Genomic DNA, 19,176 nt, shown 5'->3' on the forward strand with positions numbered 1-19,176 from the left:
TGCCTAGGGGTCCCAGTGTCTTGGGGTTCGTGGTGTGACGGTGTTGGGGCGTCTCGGTGTCCGGGCTGTCGCTGCCCGGAGGTGTCGGTGCTCGGGAGTTCCGTGCAGTCCGTGGTGCCTTGGGTGCCAGTGCCGGGGGCTGTCCGTGCCGGCTGGTGCCCGGGTGTGTCACTGCCCGGGGCTCCCGGTGGGAGGTTCCCGGGGCGGTCCCGAGGGTCCCGCCCCCTCCCCGGCAGAACTATCCGGCCCCAGGCCCCGCCTCCGGCCCCGCCCTCGAGCTTTGCCCCGCCCCCTGACAGGGCGCGACGCTCGTGGTCACGTGACGCCGCCATCCGGGTCCTTTGCCTTCTCTGCCTCGTCCCAACATGGCGGCCCCAGGTGAGCGCTGCGCCGCGGGCCCGGGCCCCGGCGGCTCGCGCGGGGCTTCGTGGGCACTGATGGCGACACCGATGGCGGCCCCGGGGCTGCTCCGGGCATCGCCGCTGCCGGAGATGGGGCTGGGGGGGAAGGCGGTGGTGGGAAAACCGGAGGAAGCGGCGGGAAAACCGACCCCCCCACACCCTTCCTCCTCCGCCGCGTCCCCTCAGGACGGGCGCGCGCCCTTCCACCCCACCCCCCCCCCCCTCCGCCCCTTCCCATTGGTGGGGGTGCGCGCGCGGCCCCTGATTGACGTGCGCGCGCCGGGGCCCCCAACACCCTCCCTGGCTCCCATTGGCGGGGGCGCGCGCGCCCGGCTGGTGATTGACGTGCGTGCGCCTGGCCGGTGATTGACGTGCGCGCGCCGGGCGCGGCTCCGCGCGTGCGCGCGGGAGGGGGGGAGGGGGCGACGCGCCCACGTGGCCGCGAACGGGCGGGGGTCGGAGGGGCCCCGGTACCGGAAGATCAGCCCCCGCCCCCCGCACACACACACATCCGCCCTCAGGGGCTGCACCGGGAGCCCCTTCCCGGGCCCGCGGTGCCCTTGAGGCTCCTTGGGGTTAGTAACTGGGGAGGACCCCTCCCAGCCCCTCCAGGGTCAGTCTCGGGGTGGGGGGGCACACCAGACTCCTCCCAGTCCTAATCCGGTTCCCCCCTCTATTCCCGATCCTGCAGCGTCTCCCGCGATCCCCGGCTCTCCTTGGAGCGGGAGGGGGGGGTCCCGGTAATGGGGTGAGCACGAGGGGCTGGAAGGTGACCCCCCCCCCCATCCCCAGGTTCAGTGTTTCTCACCTGGATCCATTCCTATCCCAGCTTTCCCTGGGCCTCAGATGCTTTTCGCATTCCCAGGGGTGTCCCAGGCTGATTTCGTGGGGGAGGTCGGGTCACCCTGGAGCAGCTCTGCGGGTCTAGGGGCCCCCAGATCCCAAGCTAGGATTACTGTAGGATTCCCGGAATGGCCCTGAAATCCATGGTGGGGAGGGGTTGGGTGAAGATGGAGCCATCCCAGGGGTCTCACACACCACCACCACCACACCACCCCCTCCCAGTTCCCACAGGAGAATGCTGGTGGTAGTTCTCTCCATGCTGGGTTTCCATGGAATAATACATTTCCAGGCCATTATGTGAGCAATCCCAGCATCTTACCTCCATCCCTCTTACTCTCATTAAAGCCCTTCAGTTGATTAATTAATTATTATTCCATTCTCTGGTCAGAGCTCTGACCATCCAAAAATTTATGATCTCTCCTTATAAAAGAGAGGAGAATATTTTTCCAAGCCTTTATCTTTCATATCCTTAAAACCCATCAGTTTTCCTTCCTCTGGGAGCACAGTTGACCTCCCCAAATCCTGATGGGGGAAGGAGGGGAATCCACCATTTCTTTTGGTCTCCAAGGCCTCCCCAGCTCCACCCGGAGGGATTTTTCCTGGAAAATGCGGCATTTTTGCCAGGAAAGGTCCCAGATCCAGCAGCAGAGCCGCTTGAGGGCAGCAGTTCTTCCTGGAAGGTGGGAAGACTGGGGGAATTGTGAATCAAAACCCGCCTTCCAGGAAATATCCCAGTTTTCCAGGAGGGTCACAGCATGTGCCTGGGTGTATCCCTGCAGAGGTTGGAATGGGCACAGTTTTCCTGGTGGGAATAGCAAATAAAAGGGGCTGGGTGGTGGCTTGGTGGCTCCTGTCCCCTCATGTGTCCCCTCCCAGTGGCTCCTGTCCAATCCTGGTGTCCCATGTCCAGCTTTTTATATCCCATCTCAATGTCCTGTCCCAGTGGCTCCTGTCCCACCCTGATGCCATTGCAGCCCATCCCAGCACCTCATGTCTTCTCTCAGTGCTGTATCCCACCCAGATGACTCGTGACTCATCCTATGTCCCCTCCCGGTGCCTTCTGTCCCATCTCAGTGACTGGTGTCACATCTTGGTGGCTCCTGTCCCTTCTCGGCTCTTCATATCCCATCCTGACTCCTCCTGTCTCCTCTTGACTCCTCCTGTCCCACCTCCTGTCCCATCCTGGTGCTCTGTGTTCCATCCCAGCATTTCCTGTTTTATCCTGATGCCTTGTGTCCCGTCTTGTGTCCCCTCCTGGCATGTCCTATCCAGTCTCATGTCCCATCCCAGTTCATCCCATCCTCATTATCCCATGTCCCATCTGTCCCTTTGTGTCCTATCCCAGGGCCTCCTGTCCCATCCTGGTTCTCCATGTCCTCCTGACTCCTCCTGTCCTGTCTTGTGTCCCTTACCAGTGGCTCCTGTCCCATTCCCATTCTCTCCCAGTGTCCCATGTCCCACCTTGTGTCCCATCCTGTTGCCTCGTGCTCCATCCCAAGGCCTTGTGTCCCATCCTGGTGGCTCCTGTCACCTCTTGGCATCCCATGTCCCATCACAGCACCTCCTATCCCTTCTCAGTGTCCCATGCCGTGGTGCCTCATGTCCAGTCTTGGCACTTCATGTCACCTCTCAGCTCTTCGAGTCCACTCCCAGTGTTGGGTCCCGGTTGCTCTTGTCCCATTGCAGTGTCCCATCCCATCTCCTCATGTCCCATCCTGGTGTCCTCTGTCCCATCCCAGTGTTCCAATGTCACATTCCCATGTCCCATCCTGGTGTCCCCAGTCCCATTCCAGTGCCCTGTGTCCCACTCCAGTGTCCCCCGTCTCCTTTGCTCCTGCCCTGTTCCTGTCCCTGCTCTCATTCCACCTATTCCCACTCATTGCCTCCCATTCCCGCTCTCATTCACCTGTCCCAGCTCTCCTTCCTGCCCATGCCCTCTTCGATTCCCACCATTGCCACTCTGACTCCATTCTCATTCCATCTTATTCTGTCTCTTTCCTGCCCATTCCCACCCATTCCCTGTCTCATTCCCCCTCCCCTCCCCGCTCCTATTCCTGCTCTGATCCGTGTCTCCGGTCACTCCTGCAGCAGCAGCAAAGAAGAAGCCAAAGAAGGGGAAGACGCTGACGCTCACGGATTTCCTGGCGGAGGATGGGGGGGGCGGGGGGGGCCCCACCTACATCCCCAAACCTGTGAGCTGGGCCGACGAGACCGACGACTTGGAAGGTGAGCATGGCATTCCTGGCCCCTGGAATGTCATTCCTGGAGCCAAGAAGGCATTCCCAGCTCTGGGATTAGCATTCCCACCCCCCAGAGCAGCATTTCTGAAGCCAGGATAGCATTCCTAGCCCCCAGAGTGGCATTTCCAGCTCTGGGATTGGCATTCCCAGTCCTTGGAGCAGCATTCCCAGAGGTGGAACAGTGTTCTCAATCTCAGTCTCACCATTCTGAGCAGTGAGATTGGCATTCCCAGCTCCAAGACTGGCATTCCTGCTTCAGGATCAATATTCCCTTGCCCCAGAGGGGCATTCCTGGATCATGGAGGGCATTGCCAGCTCCCAGACTGTCACTTCAGGCTCTGGGTCTGCATTCCCAGCTCCTGGAACATAATTCCTGCCTTCCAGATTGGTGTTCCCAGCTCCAGGATTGGCATTCCTACTTGCCAGTGGCACCCACAACTGGAAAAATCCACTGGCTGTTCCTGTTTTGGGGAATAATGAAGTTGGGAGGGCCATGCGAGTTTTCCTTAGGGATGAGACCCAGTGTTCAGCAACGTGAGGAAGCAGGAATGGGATACTGAGTGTTTTGGGGATCTGATTCACCAGAGCTTCCCAGTGAGCCAGGCTGGAATCCAAGCAGGAACGAATCCTGGAAAGCCATCCCATGGGATTGCCTATCCCTGCCTTGGTTGCTCTGGATGCCTTCAGGGCGCCTTTTCCATGGATTTACCAATGCTGCTGGCAGTTGCCATTGCTCTGCTGGACTCCAGTTCCCTCGAGTTGGCTCTGGATGACTCCGGTTTATTTCCATTGCCTCGGTTGCTTTCAGCTGCCTCCATCTGGGTGGGTTTTGGGCTGATTTGCTGACTCCAGTTGACCTGGCCAGCTCTGGACGGCCCTGGTTGGCTCTGGCCGGGTCCATCTGTGCCCACATCCCGGATTTCTCCACAGTCTCCACCACGTGGCACAGCAATGATGACGATGTTTACCGGGCGCCTCCGATCGACCGCTCCATCCTTCCCACGGCCCCACGCGCCGCCCGCGAGCCCAACATCGACAGAAGCCGCCTCCCCAAATCACCCCCATACACGGCATTCCTGGGAAACCTGCCCTATGATGTCACGGAAGAGTCCATCAAGGATTTCTTTCGAGGGCTCAATGTGAGTGACATTCCAGAGGGCGGGAATGCTGTGGGAACCCAAGATGTGGCTCTCTCTCCATCTGACTGCCGCCCATATCTATTGCCATGGGGCAGTTTCCTGGGATGTGGGTGTCTGTGGGTTGATCCTTCATTCTCCAGGTGTGGATCAGGCATTTCCACTCCTCCAGTGGGATTGAGGGGCCTCCAGTGGATGCTTTCTCTGTGGAATCAGGTGGAAGTTAGACTTGGGAGGGTGGGGCAGGACAGCTGGCTTGCTCCCTGGTAGAAAGAAAACAGCATCGGGAAACTCAGGGATCACACAGAGGTGTTGAAAACCACAGGGAAATTAGTCCCAAATTGAGGAAAACCAAGTTTATTTCCATTTGAACCAATCCTGCTCTTCCCTCTCTAGCTCCGTACCTGACCTTGGCCTTCCTCGTTCCTTTTCTCTCTTCCTTGGCATTTGCCATCCTTTAAATACAATTCCGTGGATGCATTGTGAGTTCTCCTTGGGTCCAAGCTAGATCCTAGCTTTTCAAAAGGTTTCCCATCAGGAAAATCCAAGGGATGCTCTGGGGCCCCCGTGACCCCCTGAGATGTTGTTTAGGAATGTTGGTGGCTCCTGACGCTTTGCAGGACTCTGATCAGGAATGAGCAAAGAGCTCCCACACTTAGGGAACCAAAATCTAGGGAAAGGAGGTTGTGGGCTACCCTGTGTCCATGTGAGATTTGTGCTGGACACATCCAGGGCTGGTTTTCCACTGGGGTGAGCTCTGAGATGGCTCCTGCTTCCCTGAGCTTGGGTTGGAGCCTGCAGAGCATGCGTGGCCCTTCCCATTGTTCCCAGTGCAGCTGCCAGAGCTGGAATTCTCTTCCCAGTCCCTCAATCCAAAGATGGTGGAAAGCTCTGCTGTGTTTGGGGTGGGAACCCCTCTTCTCTCCTCATGCATGAGGAATTGCCTCAATCCCTGGATATCCATGAGTTGCTCCATCCCAGATCCTGCCACCCTTCCCCTTCTGCCACATTCCCCTTTGGAAGCCAAGATCCTGAGGGGAGCTCCCCTGCCTTCCCTCCCTTGGCAGATCAGCGCTGTGCGGCTCCCGCGGGAACCCACCAATCCCGAGAGGTTGAAAGGTTTCGGATATGCAGAATTCGAGGATATTGATTCCCTGTTCCAGGCCCTGAGCCTGAACGAAGAGGTGAGTCCAATCCCAGCTTCCAAGAGCACATCCCAGGGCCTAAAGGGGCTCCAAGGACCTGGAGAAGGATTTGGACATGGGCCTGGAGTGATGGGGAAAGGGCAGATGGCTTCCAGCTGGGACAGGGGAGGGTCAGGTTGGATATGGAGAGGGAATTCTCAGCCCAGCACTCACTTCCCGCTGTTGTTCCAGTCTTTAGGAAACAGAAGGATACGAGTGGATGTGGCGGATCAAGCTCAGGATAAAGGTGAGCGTCCAGCTGAGGATGCAGATCGGGCAGGGTAGGGATTCAGGGAGAGTGGCCAAGGGCCTAGCCCTGACCCTGCCCTGTTTCCTTCTTTTCCCTTTAATTTTCCTTTCCCTCTCCTTTTCCCTGCCCCGTCCGTGTCCCTGGCTCCCAGTAGACCGGGACGATCGCTGCTTCGGCAGAGACCGGGATCGCTTCCGGGACTCAGAGCGGTTTGAGAGCGACTGGCGCGCACGTCCGGCTGCTCCCGACACCTTTGATGACTTCCCCCCACGCCGGAGTGATGATGGATTTGGGGACAGTGAGTGAAGGGAACAGGCCCAGAATTCCAGGCACTCCCTCCTTCCCCTGTGTCCTGGGAACCAGCATTGTCCAGGGGCACCTGATAACAGCTCTGCCTGAGATGAGGAGCTACCTGAGCTCATTCCCACCCTGAGCTTGTTCTGGTCCTCATTTATTCCAGAATTCAGTCCCACCTGGAGCTAATGTATTCCCAGAATTCATTCCCACCCTGAGCTTGTTCTTTCTCCATTTGGAGCTCATTTGTTCTCCGCTCTCATTCCTACCCAAACTCATTAATTCCCAAAACTCTTCATTCTCACCTGAGCTCATTCCCAGTTTGCAGGGATAAATGGGGCCTCCTGCTCTCCCATGTGGAGCAGTACTGGGATTTTCCTCCTTCCTCATGGAATCTCTGCCTATCCCAGTAAAACACCATTGAACTTCCAGGATATCGTGATCGCTATGATGACCGGTATCGGGACGGGCCACGGCGGGACATGGATCGTGGCTTTGGGAGCCGGGATCGCTATGACGACCGCAGCAGGGATTATGACCGAGGTGGGAATTCCAAAGGATTTTCAGGGGCAGAGAGAGTGGGAGCAAGACCCCCCCCGCCCCCTCCCATGGCCACCAAGTAACTGGGAATCCCCCAAATTCCCAGACTTTTATCACTGGGAATCTGGGCTGTGTTATCTGCAGTGACTCTCAGACAGATCCTTCTTCTTCCCCAGGCTATGATTCCCGAATAGGCAGTGGCCGGAGAGCCTTTGGAAGCGGATACCGCCGGGATGACGACTACCGTGGTTATGAGGATCGTTATGACCGGCGGGATGACCGGATGGATCGGTGGAATTCCCGGGATGATTATGGCCGGGATGATTTCCGCCGCGAGGACAGAGGTGGGATGGGACTCGGGCTGTTCCTTTGGGAAAGGCTGGGTAGAATGGGAATGGTCCCTTGGGAAAGGTGGGATGGGGTTGGAAGGGTCTCTTGAGAAAGGCAGGATGGGAAGGATCTCAGTGGAAAGGTGGGAAGGACAGGGAATGGTCGCTCAGGAAAATGGGCTAGGATGGAAATGTTCCCCATGGAAAAGTAAAAGAGAGTGGGAATGATCCCTCAAGAAAGGTGGGCAGGGGAAGGGAATGATCTCTTGGGAACGGTGGCATGGGACAGGGATTATGCTGTCAGTCCCAGTACAGTTCCAGGTGGGATCTGTGCCCACTGGGATCTCCCAACTTGTTCCCAGGTCCCACCCAGAGACCGAAGCTCAACCTGAAGCCCCGGAGTGCTCCCAAGGAAGAAGAAACTTCTGCAGCTCCTGCTGCCCAATCCAGCCGGGCTGCTTCCATCTTTGGGGGGGCCAAGCCTGTGGATACAGCAGCTCGGGAGCGGGAAGTGGAGGAGCGGCTCCAGAAGGAGCAGGAAAAACTCCAGCGGCAGCTGGAGGACGACAAGAGGATCGACAGACGGCCCAGGGAAAGGTGGGAATGGTGACTTGGGGAAGAGGGAATGGGATGATCCTTGCGAAAGGTGGGAAGGGCTAGAATGGTCTCTTGGGAAAGGTGGGATAGGTAAGGAATGATCACTTGGCAGTGGTGGAATGGGCAAAGAATGATCCCACTCAAGAGGTGAGAGGTAGGGAATGGTCTCTTAGGAAAGGGAATATGGGCTGGGAATGATCCCATGGCAGAGGTGGGGGTGGGCAGGGAATGATCCCCATGGAGGGATGGGATGGAAATGATCCCTCAAGAAATTGGAGGCTGATCCCCACAGAGAGATGGGAAGGACGGGGAATGGTCCCTCTGAAAAAGTGGGATGGGTGGGAATGATCCCTTGGGGGTGGTTTGGGTGGGGTGGTGCTCATCCTGCTCATCCTGGGATGGGGCAGCCCTTTCCCAGCCCCCTGATCATGTTTCTGCCCTATCCCAGGCATCCGAGCTGGCGGAGCGAGGAGAACCAGGAGCGATCCCGGACAGGCAGTGAATCCTCCCAGAGCGGCCCTGCGGGACCGCCGGGAACATCCGCGGGCTCAGGCCCCACTGGCCGGAGTGAGTTGCGATCCGGGGCAGCCGGAGCATCCCAGCCCAGGGTGTCCAGCAGCTCCCACATGGATTTGTGTGTCCCCCCAGCCACGCGGAGGAGGGAGAGTGAGAAATCTCTGGAAAATGAGCCCCTAGGAAAAGAGGAGGAGCCGCCCTCACCACCCCCCAAATCCCGGGAGGAGAAGCCAAAGGTGATGCCGGCGCCGCCTCCCAAGGAAAACGCCTGGATGAAGCGAAGCAGCCAGAACCCCCCCGGCAATTCCCAGAGCTCTGACTCGGAGCAACCCTCCCCGACCAGGTGGGTGTCCTAGGACGGAGGCTGCCTGGGGGCAGCTTTTCCAGCCCAAAGCATTCCATGGGTCCCTGGTTTTCCCTGGTGGAGTCCCTTCCAAGGGCCAGGAGAAGGGGACCCTGACATTGCCAGGGATGACCCTGTAGTGCACCCCAGCATTTCTGCCACCCGTCCTGACCTTTCTAAGGCCCATCCCAGCATTCCTGAATCCCAGAGATGTTCCTGTGCCCCATCCCGGTATTCCTGCAGCACATCCCAGAGTTCCTGTGCCCCATTCCAGTGTTCCTGTGGCCCATTCCATGGAGTCACTGGCACATCCCAACACTCCTGTGGCCCAGGGATGTTCCTGCTGCATGTCCCAATATTCCCATGCCCCATCCCAGTGTTCTGTGGCACATCCCAGCACTCTTGAAACCTGTGGAGACTTTCTGCCGGTCCCAACCTTCCTGTGTCCGCTGTCACCATTCTCAGGTGTGTTCCTGGGCTCCATCCCAGCATCCTTGTGCCTGATCCCAACTTTCCTGGAGCTCAGGGGGTGTTCCTGTGCCTCATCCCAGTACTCCAGGAATTCACCGTGCACCATTCTAATATTCCTGTGCTCTACCCTAACATTCCCCAATGTTCCCAGGCCCTATCCCAACATTCCCATGCCCCACCATTCTACGAATGGGGCCATTCCAGGGACCCCCCCCTAATGCCCCTCCTCCCTTTTCTCTCTCCCCAGTGGCGGCCACCCTGGCCCCTGCCCCCCTGGAGATGATGGGGGCCCCCCCAGGACCCCCCAGAGGAGAGGTGAGAATGAGAGGGGGGGACTGGGAGGGCTTGGGGCAGGTTTTGGGGATTTGGGGGAGACTTGAGGGCTCAGAGGGTGTTTGGGGATTTTGGGGGAGCTCAGGGGGCTTTGGAGGGGGCTTGGGGGGAGGTTGGTATCAGGGGATTTGGGGGGGGTGAGGGTTTTTGCGGGGAGGGGGTTAAAAGGGGTTAGGGGTTTCCAGGGATGTCAAGACATCGCTGGGAGGCTCAGGGAGTTTTGGGGGCTGTGACCCCCCCCACCCTTTCCCAGCAGAGGAACTGAAGCCGGAGGGGGGTCGGGAGAGCAGCTCCAAGGGCCGGAGCTGCAGCCGCGGCCCTGCAGGGGACCCTGAGAGGTGAGGCCCCCCCAGACCCCCCTCAGGAACCGGGAAAACCCCCCGGGCACTGGGAATTTCTTCAGGAATTGACCTCTGATCTCTGCCCCCCAGGAGGGACCCCCGGAAGGAGCACGAGCCAAAGAAACTGGAGGAGAACCCTCCCTCTGTAAGGATCCAGGGGGACCCAAGACTGGGGGAGGGATTCCCCTCAAATCCCGGGTTTGGGGGATTTTGGGGAATTTTCACCATAACTGGCCCTCCATGCCTCCAGTTAACAGAGGGGGCTGTGACCCCTCTTTGGGGTGAATGAACCCCCAGGGGACTTTGACTTCTCAAATCTCATTTTTTGGGGTGTTTTGGGAATTTTCTGTTTCAGCGTCCTCCTCCACCTGCCCACCCCCACAGTTCAGCCATGGACAGTCTGAGACCCCTTTTAGGGGTGCATGACACCCTTGGGGGTCTTCATTCCTTCCAAATCTTGGGGTTTTGGGAGCTTAGGGAGTTTTTTTCAATAATGACCCCCTGGCCCTCCTAGCTCAACCACCCCAGCAATTTTGGATGTCTCTGGCCTCCCCTATGACCCCCTGGTTTTGGGATAAACATCCCCTAAGGATCTTTATCCCCCTCAAATCCCATTTTTGGGAACTTTTCCCGGTTTTCCCTGCAGTTCAGCCATGCCAGCAAATATGCCGCGCTCTCCGTGGATGGGGAGGATGAAGGCGATGATGAAGAAGGAGCTGAGTAAAAGCTTCCTCCCCCTCCTCCTCCTCCTCCTCAGCCGCCACGGGAACCTCCGGAGATTCCCAAAAATCTCAACCTTGATCCAGGCGAGACGGAAATAAAGCCTAAAACTCATCAATTCCCTCAGCTACGGCTTCTTAAATCCTGACAAAAACCCACCCTGAACGCACGGGAATCACCCCAAAATTGGCCCCGGAGGCAGGAGGGGTAATTCCAAGAGTTCTCTCGAAGGAAAAGCAGCCCCCCACTCTGTGTTTTCCATGGAATAAGGGGTGAGGAATAGCTGGCCTTCCTCCCACCCCAGTCCTCACTGGAGCCCCTCCAAAACAGGGATGGGGATGTATCCAATCCCCCCCAAATCCTCTGGGGTCTGGGATCCCCACTCTGCCCCCCATTTTCTGCACCTCTGCAATGTTGATTTCCCCCAGACACCTTCATCATCCTCCTGCTCACAGGTGTCCCCCCCAGTTTCCCCACCCAATGGTGGGATGCAAACCCTGTCCTTTACACAGGAAAACCTGGATTTCCACCCCGGAACCTCAAGATATTCAGATATTTTGGGATTTGGGGTGGGCTGTAAAAATGTGGAAAAAGAACCTTCCCAGAAGTTTTGGGAGGTCCTGGCGGAGTTTTGGAGTTCTCCCCCAGGTTGGGGGCTGCTTTGTTTTCTCCAATAAAATGAGCTTAAAAAGATCCAGAGAGGCCCCAGATCCTTCTGCCCTTCCCCCCCTCTCGAAGGGGAATGGGGCAGTTCCCAAAGCCCCTCGGGGAATTTCCTGCCCTGACATTGGCCTTCCTCTCTCAGGGCTTCCTTCTTCCTTCTTGAGTCTTTTTTCCTCATTCCATCCTTCCTCTTCCTTGTCTCACTTCCTCTTTCTTCATCCTTCTTCATTCCTTTATTCCTGTTTTTCATCTTCCGTCTTCTTTCTTCCACCATCTCTTCCTCCTCCCCTTTCTCTTCCACTTCCTTATTTCTTCCTCTTCCCCTTCCTCTTCCACTTCCTTATTTCTTCATCTTCCTCTTCCACTTATTTCTTCCTCCTCCCTCTATCATTCCATCTTTCTGCTTCCCTTTCATCTTCCTTTTGCAACCTCATTCTTCTTCCTCTTTCCTTCTTTTTCCTTTCTCCTTCCTCCTTCTTTCTGTCCTTCCTCCCATTCTTCCTTCTCCTTCCTCCATTTTCCTCCTTCCATTTTCTTCCTCCTCATCCCTAGTTCTTCATCCTCTTCCTCCTCCTTTTTCATTGTCCGTCCTTCACTTTCATCCTGATCCATGCTTCTTTGCTTCCTTCCATCCCTCCTCCTCTGTCCCTGATGATTAACGGTAATTAATTGGGGGCGGGAGCACAGCACTGAGCCCTGGGATGCCCCCCCCCCCCCCCCCCCCCCCGGCCCTTCCTCTTTCCCGGCTCTTCCCAACCGCTGGAATGCTGGAACCAGCCTCCCCCACCGCTGGAATGCAGGCCCCCCCCGCGGCGGCTCCGGCCCCACAAAGGGGGGTCTGTCCTGGCCGGGATGCGGGGGGAGGACCCCCAGGACTAGGAGGACCCCAGGGGCCAGGAGAAGGGGACCCTGACAACCCTGACTGGGAGGGGGCCCTGATTCAGGCCCCCCAATCCCCTCTATGCACCCCAAAAACCCTCAAACCCAAATCCTTTTCCTGCGCCCCAAAAAGCCCCTCCCCAATTCCCCTCCTGAACCCCAGTTCCCTCCCTGCATCCCAACCTCCCCTGCACAATAACCCACACCCAAAATCAGCCCAGCATCCCAAAACCCTCCTGAAACCCAAAGCCCCTCCTTGCACCCCAATTCCCCCACTGCAACCCAAAACGCCCCCGCTTCAATAACCTTCACCCCAATGCCCCCCCAACCCCCCTGTACCCTAATTCCACACACCCCCTCCCCTCCCAAATTCCTCCCCTTGAAACGAGCCTCCCCAGAGGCATCCCAAAGGGAGGGGTTTGGGGTCTCTGTGCTCCCCTGGGGAGCCCATCCCGGGGTTTTGTGGGGTCTGTTGAGCCCCTCCAAACCTACATCCTCTGCCCCGAGTTTGGGGATCACAGAGGCTGAGGATCCCCTTTCCCACAGAATTTGGGAGTCCCCATGTGGTGGGTCCAACCCCCCCTTTCCCCTCGTGTTTGGGGGTGCCGGGTTAATGGGGGGGGGGGTGGGAGGAGGAGGAGGAGAATGAAGAGGGGGCGGGGGCAGCACCAGGAAGGTCCCAGGGGGTCTCGGGAAGAATTTTGGGGGATCCTGGAAGGGAGAAAGGGGTGAAACTGAGGCAGCGTCAGCGGGGTGGGTGTCACCCCGTGTGTGTCCCCCCTGTGTCCCCTCTCCTTGTCTCTCCTGTGATCGTCCCGGTGTCCCTGCCATGTCCCTCCCGGTGTGTCCCCTGTGCATCCCCCCGTGTCTCCTCCTCGTCTCCCTTCTGATCCTCCCGGTGTCCCCTCCCCGTGGCCACACGTGTCGTTCTTGTGTCGTCCCCCCCGTGTCCCCCCCGTGTCCGTGTCCCCCCCCGGCACGGGAAGAGGCTCCGGGCTCGCGGAAACGGCCCCTCCCCGCGCGCCTTCGGCCACGGAGCCGCTCGCGGGACCCACCGGGAGCCCCGAGCCGCCCCCCGGGAGCGCCTGGCACCTCCCGAGGCCCCCGCCGATCCCCCCCATGAAGCCCCCCGGGGCCGTGGGGACTCTGCTGCGCGCGCTCGGCCGCCGCGATGGCCCCGACATGGTAGGACTGGGGGGAGGCCCCTGTGTGGGTGGGGGTCGCGTGTGGGGTGGGGACTCCCCGCTGGGGAAGGGGGGGCTGGGTGCGGGGGAGAAGCGGCGGGATCCCTCCCCGTGCCGCCCCCGCGGGGATCCCCCGCGGTCCGCTCCGGACGCCCCCTCCCCACGCGTGACGCTGGGTGGCCGGGGGGAAAAAGTCGAGTCTGACCCCCCCCCCGCCGCTGCCCCTCCCCATATTTTCCCACGCTCTCCCCTCGCCTCCACTTTCTTTTTTCCCCCATTTTCCCACTTTTTCCCTTTTTTCTCAGGCGGCTCCCTCCCCGTCCCACGCCCCCCCCGCGCCTCCCCCCGCTGTCCCCCTCCCCCCGCACACACTCCCACGCCCCTCCCCCTCCGTGGGAACGGCGGGGTCGTCCCAGGAGGGGCCATTTCCTGGGCTTGTCCCTCCCCGCTTCCTGCGGGACTCGATGTCCGTGGCCGGGGGCCAGAGGGGCCGGGGGTGACACGGGGGGGACACGCGGGACGACACGGGGGGACGACACGGGGAGGGAGACGAGAGGACCTTGGGGGACGCGTGTGGGACATGAGCGACAGCGGGAGACACGGGGAGACACGGAAGAGAGAGTGGAGTTGACACGGGAGTGACAAGGAATCACGGGAGGGACAAGCAGAGGGCATCGCGGGGACACGGGGGACATGGGGGCGTTACTTGGGGGACACCGAGGTGGCACTGCGGGTGACATGTGGGACACGAGAGGGTCACAGCGGGGACATGGGGGGAACAGGGAGGTGACGCAGGGACAACATGAGGGGACACGAGTGGGACCCGGGAGGGGAGACAGGGGACACAGGAGGGGACGGGGCAGTGACACGGAGGGACACTGTGGGTGACAAGAGGGGGACATGATAGGGACACATGTGGGGACACGTGTGGCGTCATGGAGGGGACACGAGAGAGTCGGGGGAGACACGAAGAGGTCAGCGAGAAGTCGTGGAGAGAACATGGGGGGACACAAGGAGGGACATGGGTGACAGCAGGGGGGGCAAGGAAGTGACACCTGGAAACTCATGAGGGGACCAGAGGAGGACGGGGAATTTACAGGGGGGCAGCACGAAAGGACACAGAGGTGACACGATGGGAATTGGGAGGGACGGGGTTCGGTCCACGGAGGGGTCACCAAGGGGATCCGGAGAGGCCGCGGGGGGTTCACAAAAGAGACATAGAGGGTGACACGGAGAGGACACGGGGGGACACGGATGGGACACGGGGAGACATGCGGTGACCCTCCCGTGTCCCTCCAGCAGCGGCCATCCCCACCCGCCCCACACACGTTCCGCGAGCGGAGCCTGCGCCGGGGGGCGCCCTGTGGGGGCTGCGGAACCCCCCTGGGACCGCACGGGCTCGTGTGCAGAGGTGACAGCCCCGGGACACCCCCGGGACACACTCGGGGGCTGGATGGGGGAATAGGGTGGGAGGGGGGCGGCTACTGGGGGCGGTGGGATCGGGACTGGGCGGTTACTGGGGCCAGTGGAGGGGTACTGGGCGGTTACTGGGGGCACTGGGAGGGCACTGGGAGGGCACTGGGAGGGTACTGGGAGCATTGGGAGGTTACTTGGATGGTAAGTGGGGGCGCTGAATAGTTTACTGGGGTATTTACCGGAGGCAGTGAAGGGTTACTGGGAATACTGGGAGGTTACTGGGGGCAGCGAGAGGATATTGGGGGGATACTGGGGGCCCTGGGAGGAACCTGGTGGGTCCTGATGTCGCCGTTGTCGTCCCCCCCCAGTTTGCAAAGTCGCCGCCCACAAGAGATGTGAGAGCAAGGTACGACGGGGGACGGGGGCGTCACCCAAGGGCGGGGGGGCCCATTTGGGCCTGGAGCCCCATTTGGAATGACCCCCGTGTCCTCCTCCAGGTGACGTCACCGTGCCAACCTGTGCCCCCGCCTGAGCTGGTGAGTGTGGGGAGCCGCGACCTCCCCAAACCCGCCGGGCAGGACCTGCGACCCCGAGACCCCTCCTCGAGATGCCCAAACCCTTCGGGCACGACCCGAAACTCCCGAAGCAGCCCCAGGCAGGACCCCCAAACTCCACGGGCAGGATCAGGGACCCGACGGAAGGGGTGAAACCCCCCCAGGCCTCCCCGAGCAGGAGACGGGATTCCCCCTCGAGAGCCCCAAACACTCTTGTCAGGACCCGGTACCCTCGATATTCTCCGTGGATCCTGAACCCCTCAAATCCCCCTCGGGACCCCAAAACCCTCCCGGGCAGGACCCTGCCCCCCTTCTCGGTGGTCGGGCCCTCCCAGACCTTGCTGTGCCCCTCCAGAGGCGGAACACGGCCCCGGTGCGGCGCAGCGAGCGCGTGGTGAGACCCCCGAAGCCCCCAAAACCCCCTCGACTCCCTGACACCCCCGTGACCTCTAACTTCCCCCCGCTATCCCCAACCCCCCTCCCGGGAACCCCCTAAACATCCTCCCCCCGGGACTCCTCAAAACCCCCCGACCCCCTCCGACCCCCGCCGAGCCCCCTGAAACTCCTGTGACTCTGCGGTGTTTTGAGGACCCCTGTGACACCCTGACACCCCCCCTTAGCCGCCCCCTTACCCCTCCCTGACCCCTCTTGACATCCCCCTCCCCCCTCCCGACTCTCCTCAGATTTTGGGGATCTCCCTGAGCCCCCCTTGATCCCACCCCCTGTTATGGGAACACCCTCAGTCTCCCCAACCTCCCCTTGACCCCCTCGACCCCACCCTATTTTGGGGACCCCCCCTGCCCCCCCCTCCTTTACTCCCCCTGTCTTGGGCCCCCCGAAGGCATTTGTCGCCCTCCCCCTCCCCCCGTGTTTGAGAACACCCCTTAACTCCTCCCATGTTTTGGGTGTCCCCCGACCCCCTTTTCTCCCCACCTCGTTTGTGGGGCACCCCCGGGACCCTCCAGGGCTCCTCGCTCGACAGCGCCCCCCAGCGGAGCACCCTGCCCAGGTACGGGGGACTGGGGATGCGGGGAGGGTCTCAGGGGTTGGGGAGAGGTGGGGAATTTGGGGGAGATCCCAAGAGGTTTTGGGGTGCTGGGGCGTTTGGGGGAAAGGTTGGGGTGTTGTGGGGGGGTTTAGAGTGCTGAGAGTCCCGGAGGGTCAAATTCCCTCCAGGGGGTTCTGGGGGTGCCGCCCCCCAGTTCTGAGCTCCTCCTGTCCCCCAGGACTCCTCGCGCCCCCAGCCCCGAGGCCTCCCCTTTCCCCCCCCTGGACCTGACGTTCGTGACCGAGCGGATCCTGAGCGTGGGGGTCCCGGGGGGAGGCGAGGGGGGTTCCGGGGGGCACCTGCGGCACTTGGCGAAGCTCCTGGGGGCGCGGCACGGCCCCAACTACACGGTGAGGGCAACTGGCGCAACTGGGGAAACTGGAGAGGGTCTGGGAGGGCTGCGGGGGGCACCGGGGGGGTCGAGGGAGGGGGCGGGGGGCACTGTGAGCCCTGGGGAGGGGGGACAAGGCACGAGGGACCCGGGGATGGCAGGGGGGTTGGGATTTCGGGGATTCCAGGGGTGGGCTGGGGAGTCCTAGGGCAGTTTCGGAATCACCCCGGTGGGTCCGGCTCCCCCCGACCCCCTCCGTGTCCCCCCAGATCTTCAACCTGTCCGAGAAGCGCCGCGACCTCACGCGCCTGAACCCCAAAGTGAGGGGGTGTCCGGGAGGATCTTGGGGGGTTTGAGGGACCCCCTGGAGAATTTGGGGGTCCCGGGGGTGGGTCTCGCGGGGTCGGGAGGGTGCCGGGGTTGGGGCTTGTCCTGGGGGAGTCATTGCGGGGTTGGGATTGTCTCGGGGGATGCTGGGGATGTCCTGGGGGGGGGGGAGGGGGGGGGTGGTTGGAGGACCCAGGGGCATCCCGGGAGGTTTGGGGGTGTCCCAGTGGGTTTGGGGTCCCCCCGAGGTGTTTGGGGTGCCGGCTCTGAGGGCTCCCCCCAGGTGCTGGATTTCGGGTGGCCGGAGCTCCTGGCCCCCCCGCTGGAGCTGCTCTGCTCCGTCTGCAAAGCGCTCGAGGGGTGTCTGGGGGGCCACCCCCGCAACGTGGCCGTGCTGCTCTGCAAGGTGGGGGAGCCGGGCGGGTTTGGGGGCCTCTCAGGGGGCTTTTCGTGGGGTTGGGGACAATGGAGACAATGGAGAAGGAGTTGGGGGGGGCAATTGGGCGGGAACGGGGTGGTACTGGGTGGCACTGGGGGTACTGGGGGGCGGGGAGGGACACTGGGAAGGGCACTGGGGAGGGCACCGGGGGTTACTGGGATTCACCCAGGGCTATGGGGGGCACTGGGTGGTACTGCAGGGCACGGGGGTGTCAGTGGGGGTGTCACCGGGAGGCACTGGGGGGGTACTCGGAGCTATGGGGGAGCACTGGGTGGTACTGGGGGGTACTGGGGAACCCTGAGAGTCCTCACCCGCCCCCCCACCCCCCAGGGCAGCAAGGCTCCTGTCGGGGTGGTCGTGGGGGCGTTTCTGCACTACAGCGACGTGTGGGGCAGGTGAGGGGGCGCCAGGGATCTTTGGGACATCGGGGGGGTTGAGGGCTTGGAGGGCTTATGGGGGTTATTGGGGAGGCTGGTGGGGGTTTCTAGGAAGTTATGGAGGGTTGGGGGCAGAGTGGGGGTCTGAAGGAGGGTTCTCGGGTTCAGGGGTGGCCCGGGGGCCGGCAGGGAGAGGGGAGCTATGGGGGGGTCATGGGGAGGTTAAAGGGGGTCGTGGGGGAGGGTTGGGGATGTGGAGAAATTATGCGGGGCTTGGGGGAGTCTTACGGGTCCCGGGGAGATCGCAGGGACTTTGGGGGTACCCTGATCCCCCTTTTACTTCCCCCCAGCCCCGAGCAGGCGCTGAACGCGCTGAGTATGAGGAGGTTCTGCGAGGAGAAATTGGGAGGGGTCCTGCAGCCCTCCCAGCGCAGGTGGGGAGGCGGGTCTGGGGCGGCCTTACAGGTCCGGGGGGGGCGTGGGGAAAATATGGGGTCTGTGTCATGGTGGGATTTGGGGGAGTTGGAGTGCTTTGGGGGTGATTTTGGGGAATGGTTTCCGTGGTGGTTTTGTGGGGTGTTTTGAGGTGATTTTGGGTGGTTTTGGAGTGATTTTTTTGACTGCTTTTGGGATGGGTTTTAAGGTGTTCTAGGGGTGATTTTTGGTGTGATTTAGGGTGGTTTGGGAGGTGTTTTTGAGGTGATTCTTAGGGGGTGCTTTTGGGGTGGCTTTGAGGTGATTTTTGTGGTGGTTGCAGTTGGTGTTTGGGGTCGTTTTGAGGGGATTTTTGGCGTGGTTTTGGTGTGGTTTTGGGATCCCATCCGTGCCCCTCTCCAGGTACACAGAGGATTTTGGGGCGCTGCTCTCGGGGAAACTCCGCCTGAACAGCTCCCCCCAGTTCCTGCACTACGTCCTGCTGCCCCCCCTGCCTGCCTACGACCCCCCCGACGGTCAGTTTGCAGTGGAGAGGGACTCCGGTAGCCCCCTAGGGCCGCCCAATGATCCCCCCGTGTCCCCCCGCAGGTTGTCGCCCCTTCCTCAAGATTTACCAATCGCTGCAGCTCGTCTACACCTCGGGGGTCTAGTGAGTGACACTCCCCACCCCAAATCCGACCTCCCCTGCACCTCGTGGGGTCCCGGGGTCTCCCAAACCTCATTCCGACCCTGCTGTGCCTGTTGGGGAGCGTCCCGGTCCCTCCCCCAAACCTCACATCCCCCACTGTGCCCACTGAGGGGTCCCGGAGCGCCCCCCGAGCTCACAACCCCACCCCCCAAACCTGACATGACCCTTTGGAGGGGTCCAGGGGCTCTCCCCAGCCTTCACCCCCAATTTCCCCCAGTGCTTTATGGGCGGCGGAGTTTCAGGGGGTACCCCTAATCTTGACACACCCCCCTAACTGATTACCCCAAGCCTGTCTCC

General features: G+C 60.9%; 2 protein-coding genes across 5 annotated transcripts in view; both read left to right on the forward strand.

Moving 5' to 3' along the window:
- The first annotated feature begins 285 nt into the window (after positions 1 to 285).
- On the forward strand, positions 286 to 10,656 carry EIF4B (eukaryotic translation initiation factor 4B). Of its 4 annotated transcripts, none has more exons than XM_083881123.1 (15): positions 286 to 378; positions 3,333 to 3,470; positions 4,415 to 4,623; positions 5,688 to 5,804; positions 5,997 to 6,051; positions 6,206 to 6,352; positions 6,781 to 6,891; positions 7,065 to 7,232; positions 7,580 to 7,814; positions 8,263 to 8,381; positions 8,463 to 8,673; positions 9,392 to 9,459; positions 9,731 to 9,815; positions 9,909 to 9,963; positions 10,465 to 10,656. In XM_083881123.1, exons 1-15 carry the CDS (start codon positions 366 to 368, stop codon positions 10,540 to 10,542), a joined length of 1,809 nt encoding a protein of 602 aa, XP_083737249.1. In that variant the 5' UTR covers positions 286 to 365; the 3' UTR covers positions 10,543 to 10,656. The 4 variants fall into 4 exon arrangements, with proteins under 4 accessions (XP_083737249.1, XP_083737252.1, XP_083737250.1 ...); XM_083881126.1 differs by having other exon boundaries at positions 9,734 to 9,815; XM_083881124.1 differs by having other exon boundaries at positions 6,209 to 6,352.
- A 3,058-nt stretch (positions 10,657 to 13,714) lies between these two features.
- LOC310920960 (uncharacterized protein) overlaps positions 13,715 to 19,176 on the forward strand; it is a 9,235-nt gene continuing 3,773 nt past the window's right edge. Inside the window, exons 1-12 of the mRNA XM_083881018.1 lie at positions 13,715 to 14,675; positions 15,049 to 15,086; positions 15,178 to 15,216; positions 16,200 to 16,243; positions 16,461 to 16,632; positions 16,883 to 16,933; positions 17,224 to 17,346; positions 17,710 to 17,774; positions 18,107 to 18,190; positions 18,594 to 18,706; positions 18,780 to 18,840; positions 19,097 to 19,124. Of these exons, the coding sequence (XP_083737144.1) occupies positions 14,519 to 14,675; positions 15,049 to 15,086; positions 15,178 to 15,216; positions 16,200 to 16,243; positions 16,461 to 16,632; positions 16,883 to 16,933; positions 17,224 to 17,346; positions 17,710 to 17,774; positions 18,107 to 18,190; positions 18,594 to 18,706; positions 18,780 to 18,840; positions 19,097 to 19,124 (975 nt within the window). The 5' untranslated portion in view covers positions 13,715 to 14,518. The remainder of the gene's footprint in view (positions 14,676 to 15,048; positions 15,087 to 15,177; positions 15,217 to 16,199; positions 16,244 to 16,460; positions 16,633 to 16,882; positions 16,934 to 17,223; positions 17,347 to 17,709; positions 17,775 to 18,106; positions 18,191 to 18,593; positions 18,707 to 18,779; positions 18,841 to 19,096; positions 19,125 to 19,176) is intronic.

Source organism: Zosterops lateralis (assembly GCF_965231275.1).
Source record: "Zosterops lateralis genome assembly, chromosome: 32".
In the NCBI taxonomy this organism is placed as follows: Eukaryota; Metazoa; Chordata; class Aves; order Passeriformes; family Zosteropidae; genus Zosterops; species Zosterops lateralis.

Coding starts and splice junctions, on each gene's coding strand:
- EIF4B (XM_083881123.1), top strand. Junction 4,624..5,687: donor ATTTCTTTCGAGGGCTCAAT/GTGAGTGACATT, acceptor CTCCCTTGGCAG/ATCAGCGCTGTGCGGCTCCC. Junction 5,805..5,996: donor CCCTGAGCCTGAACGAAGAG/GTGAGTCCAATC, acceptor CTGTTGTTCCAG/TCTTTAGGAAACAGAAGGAT.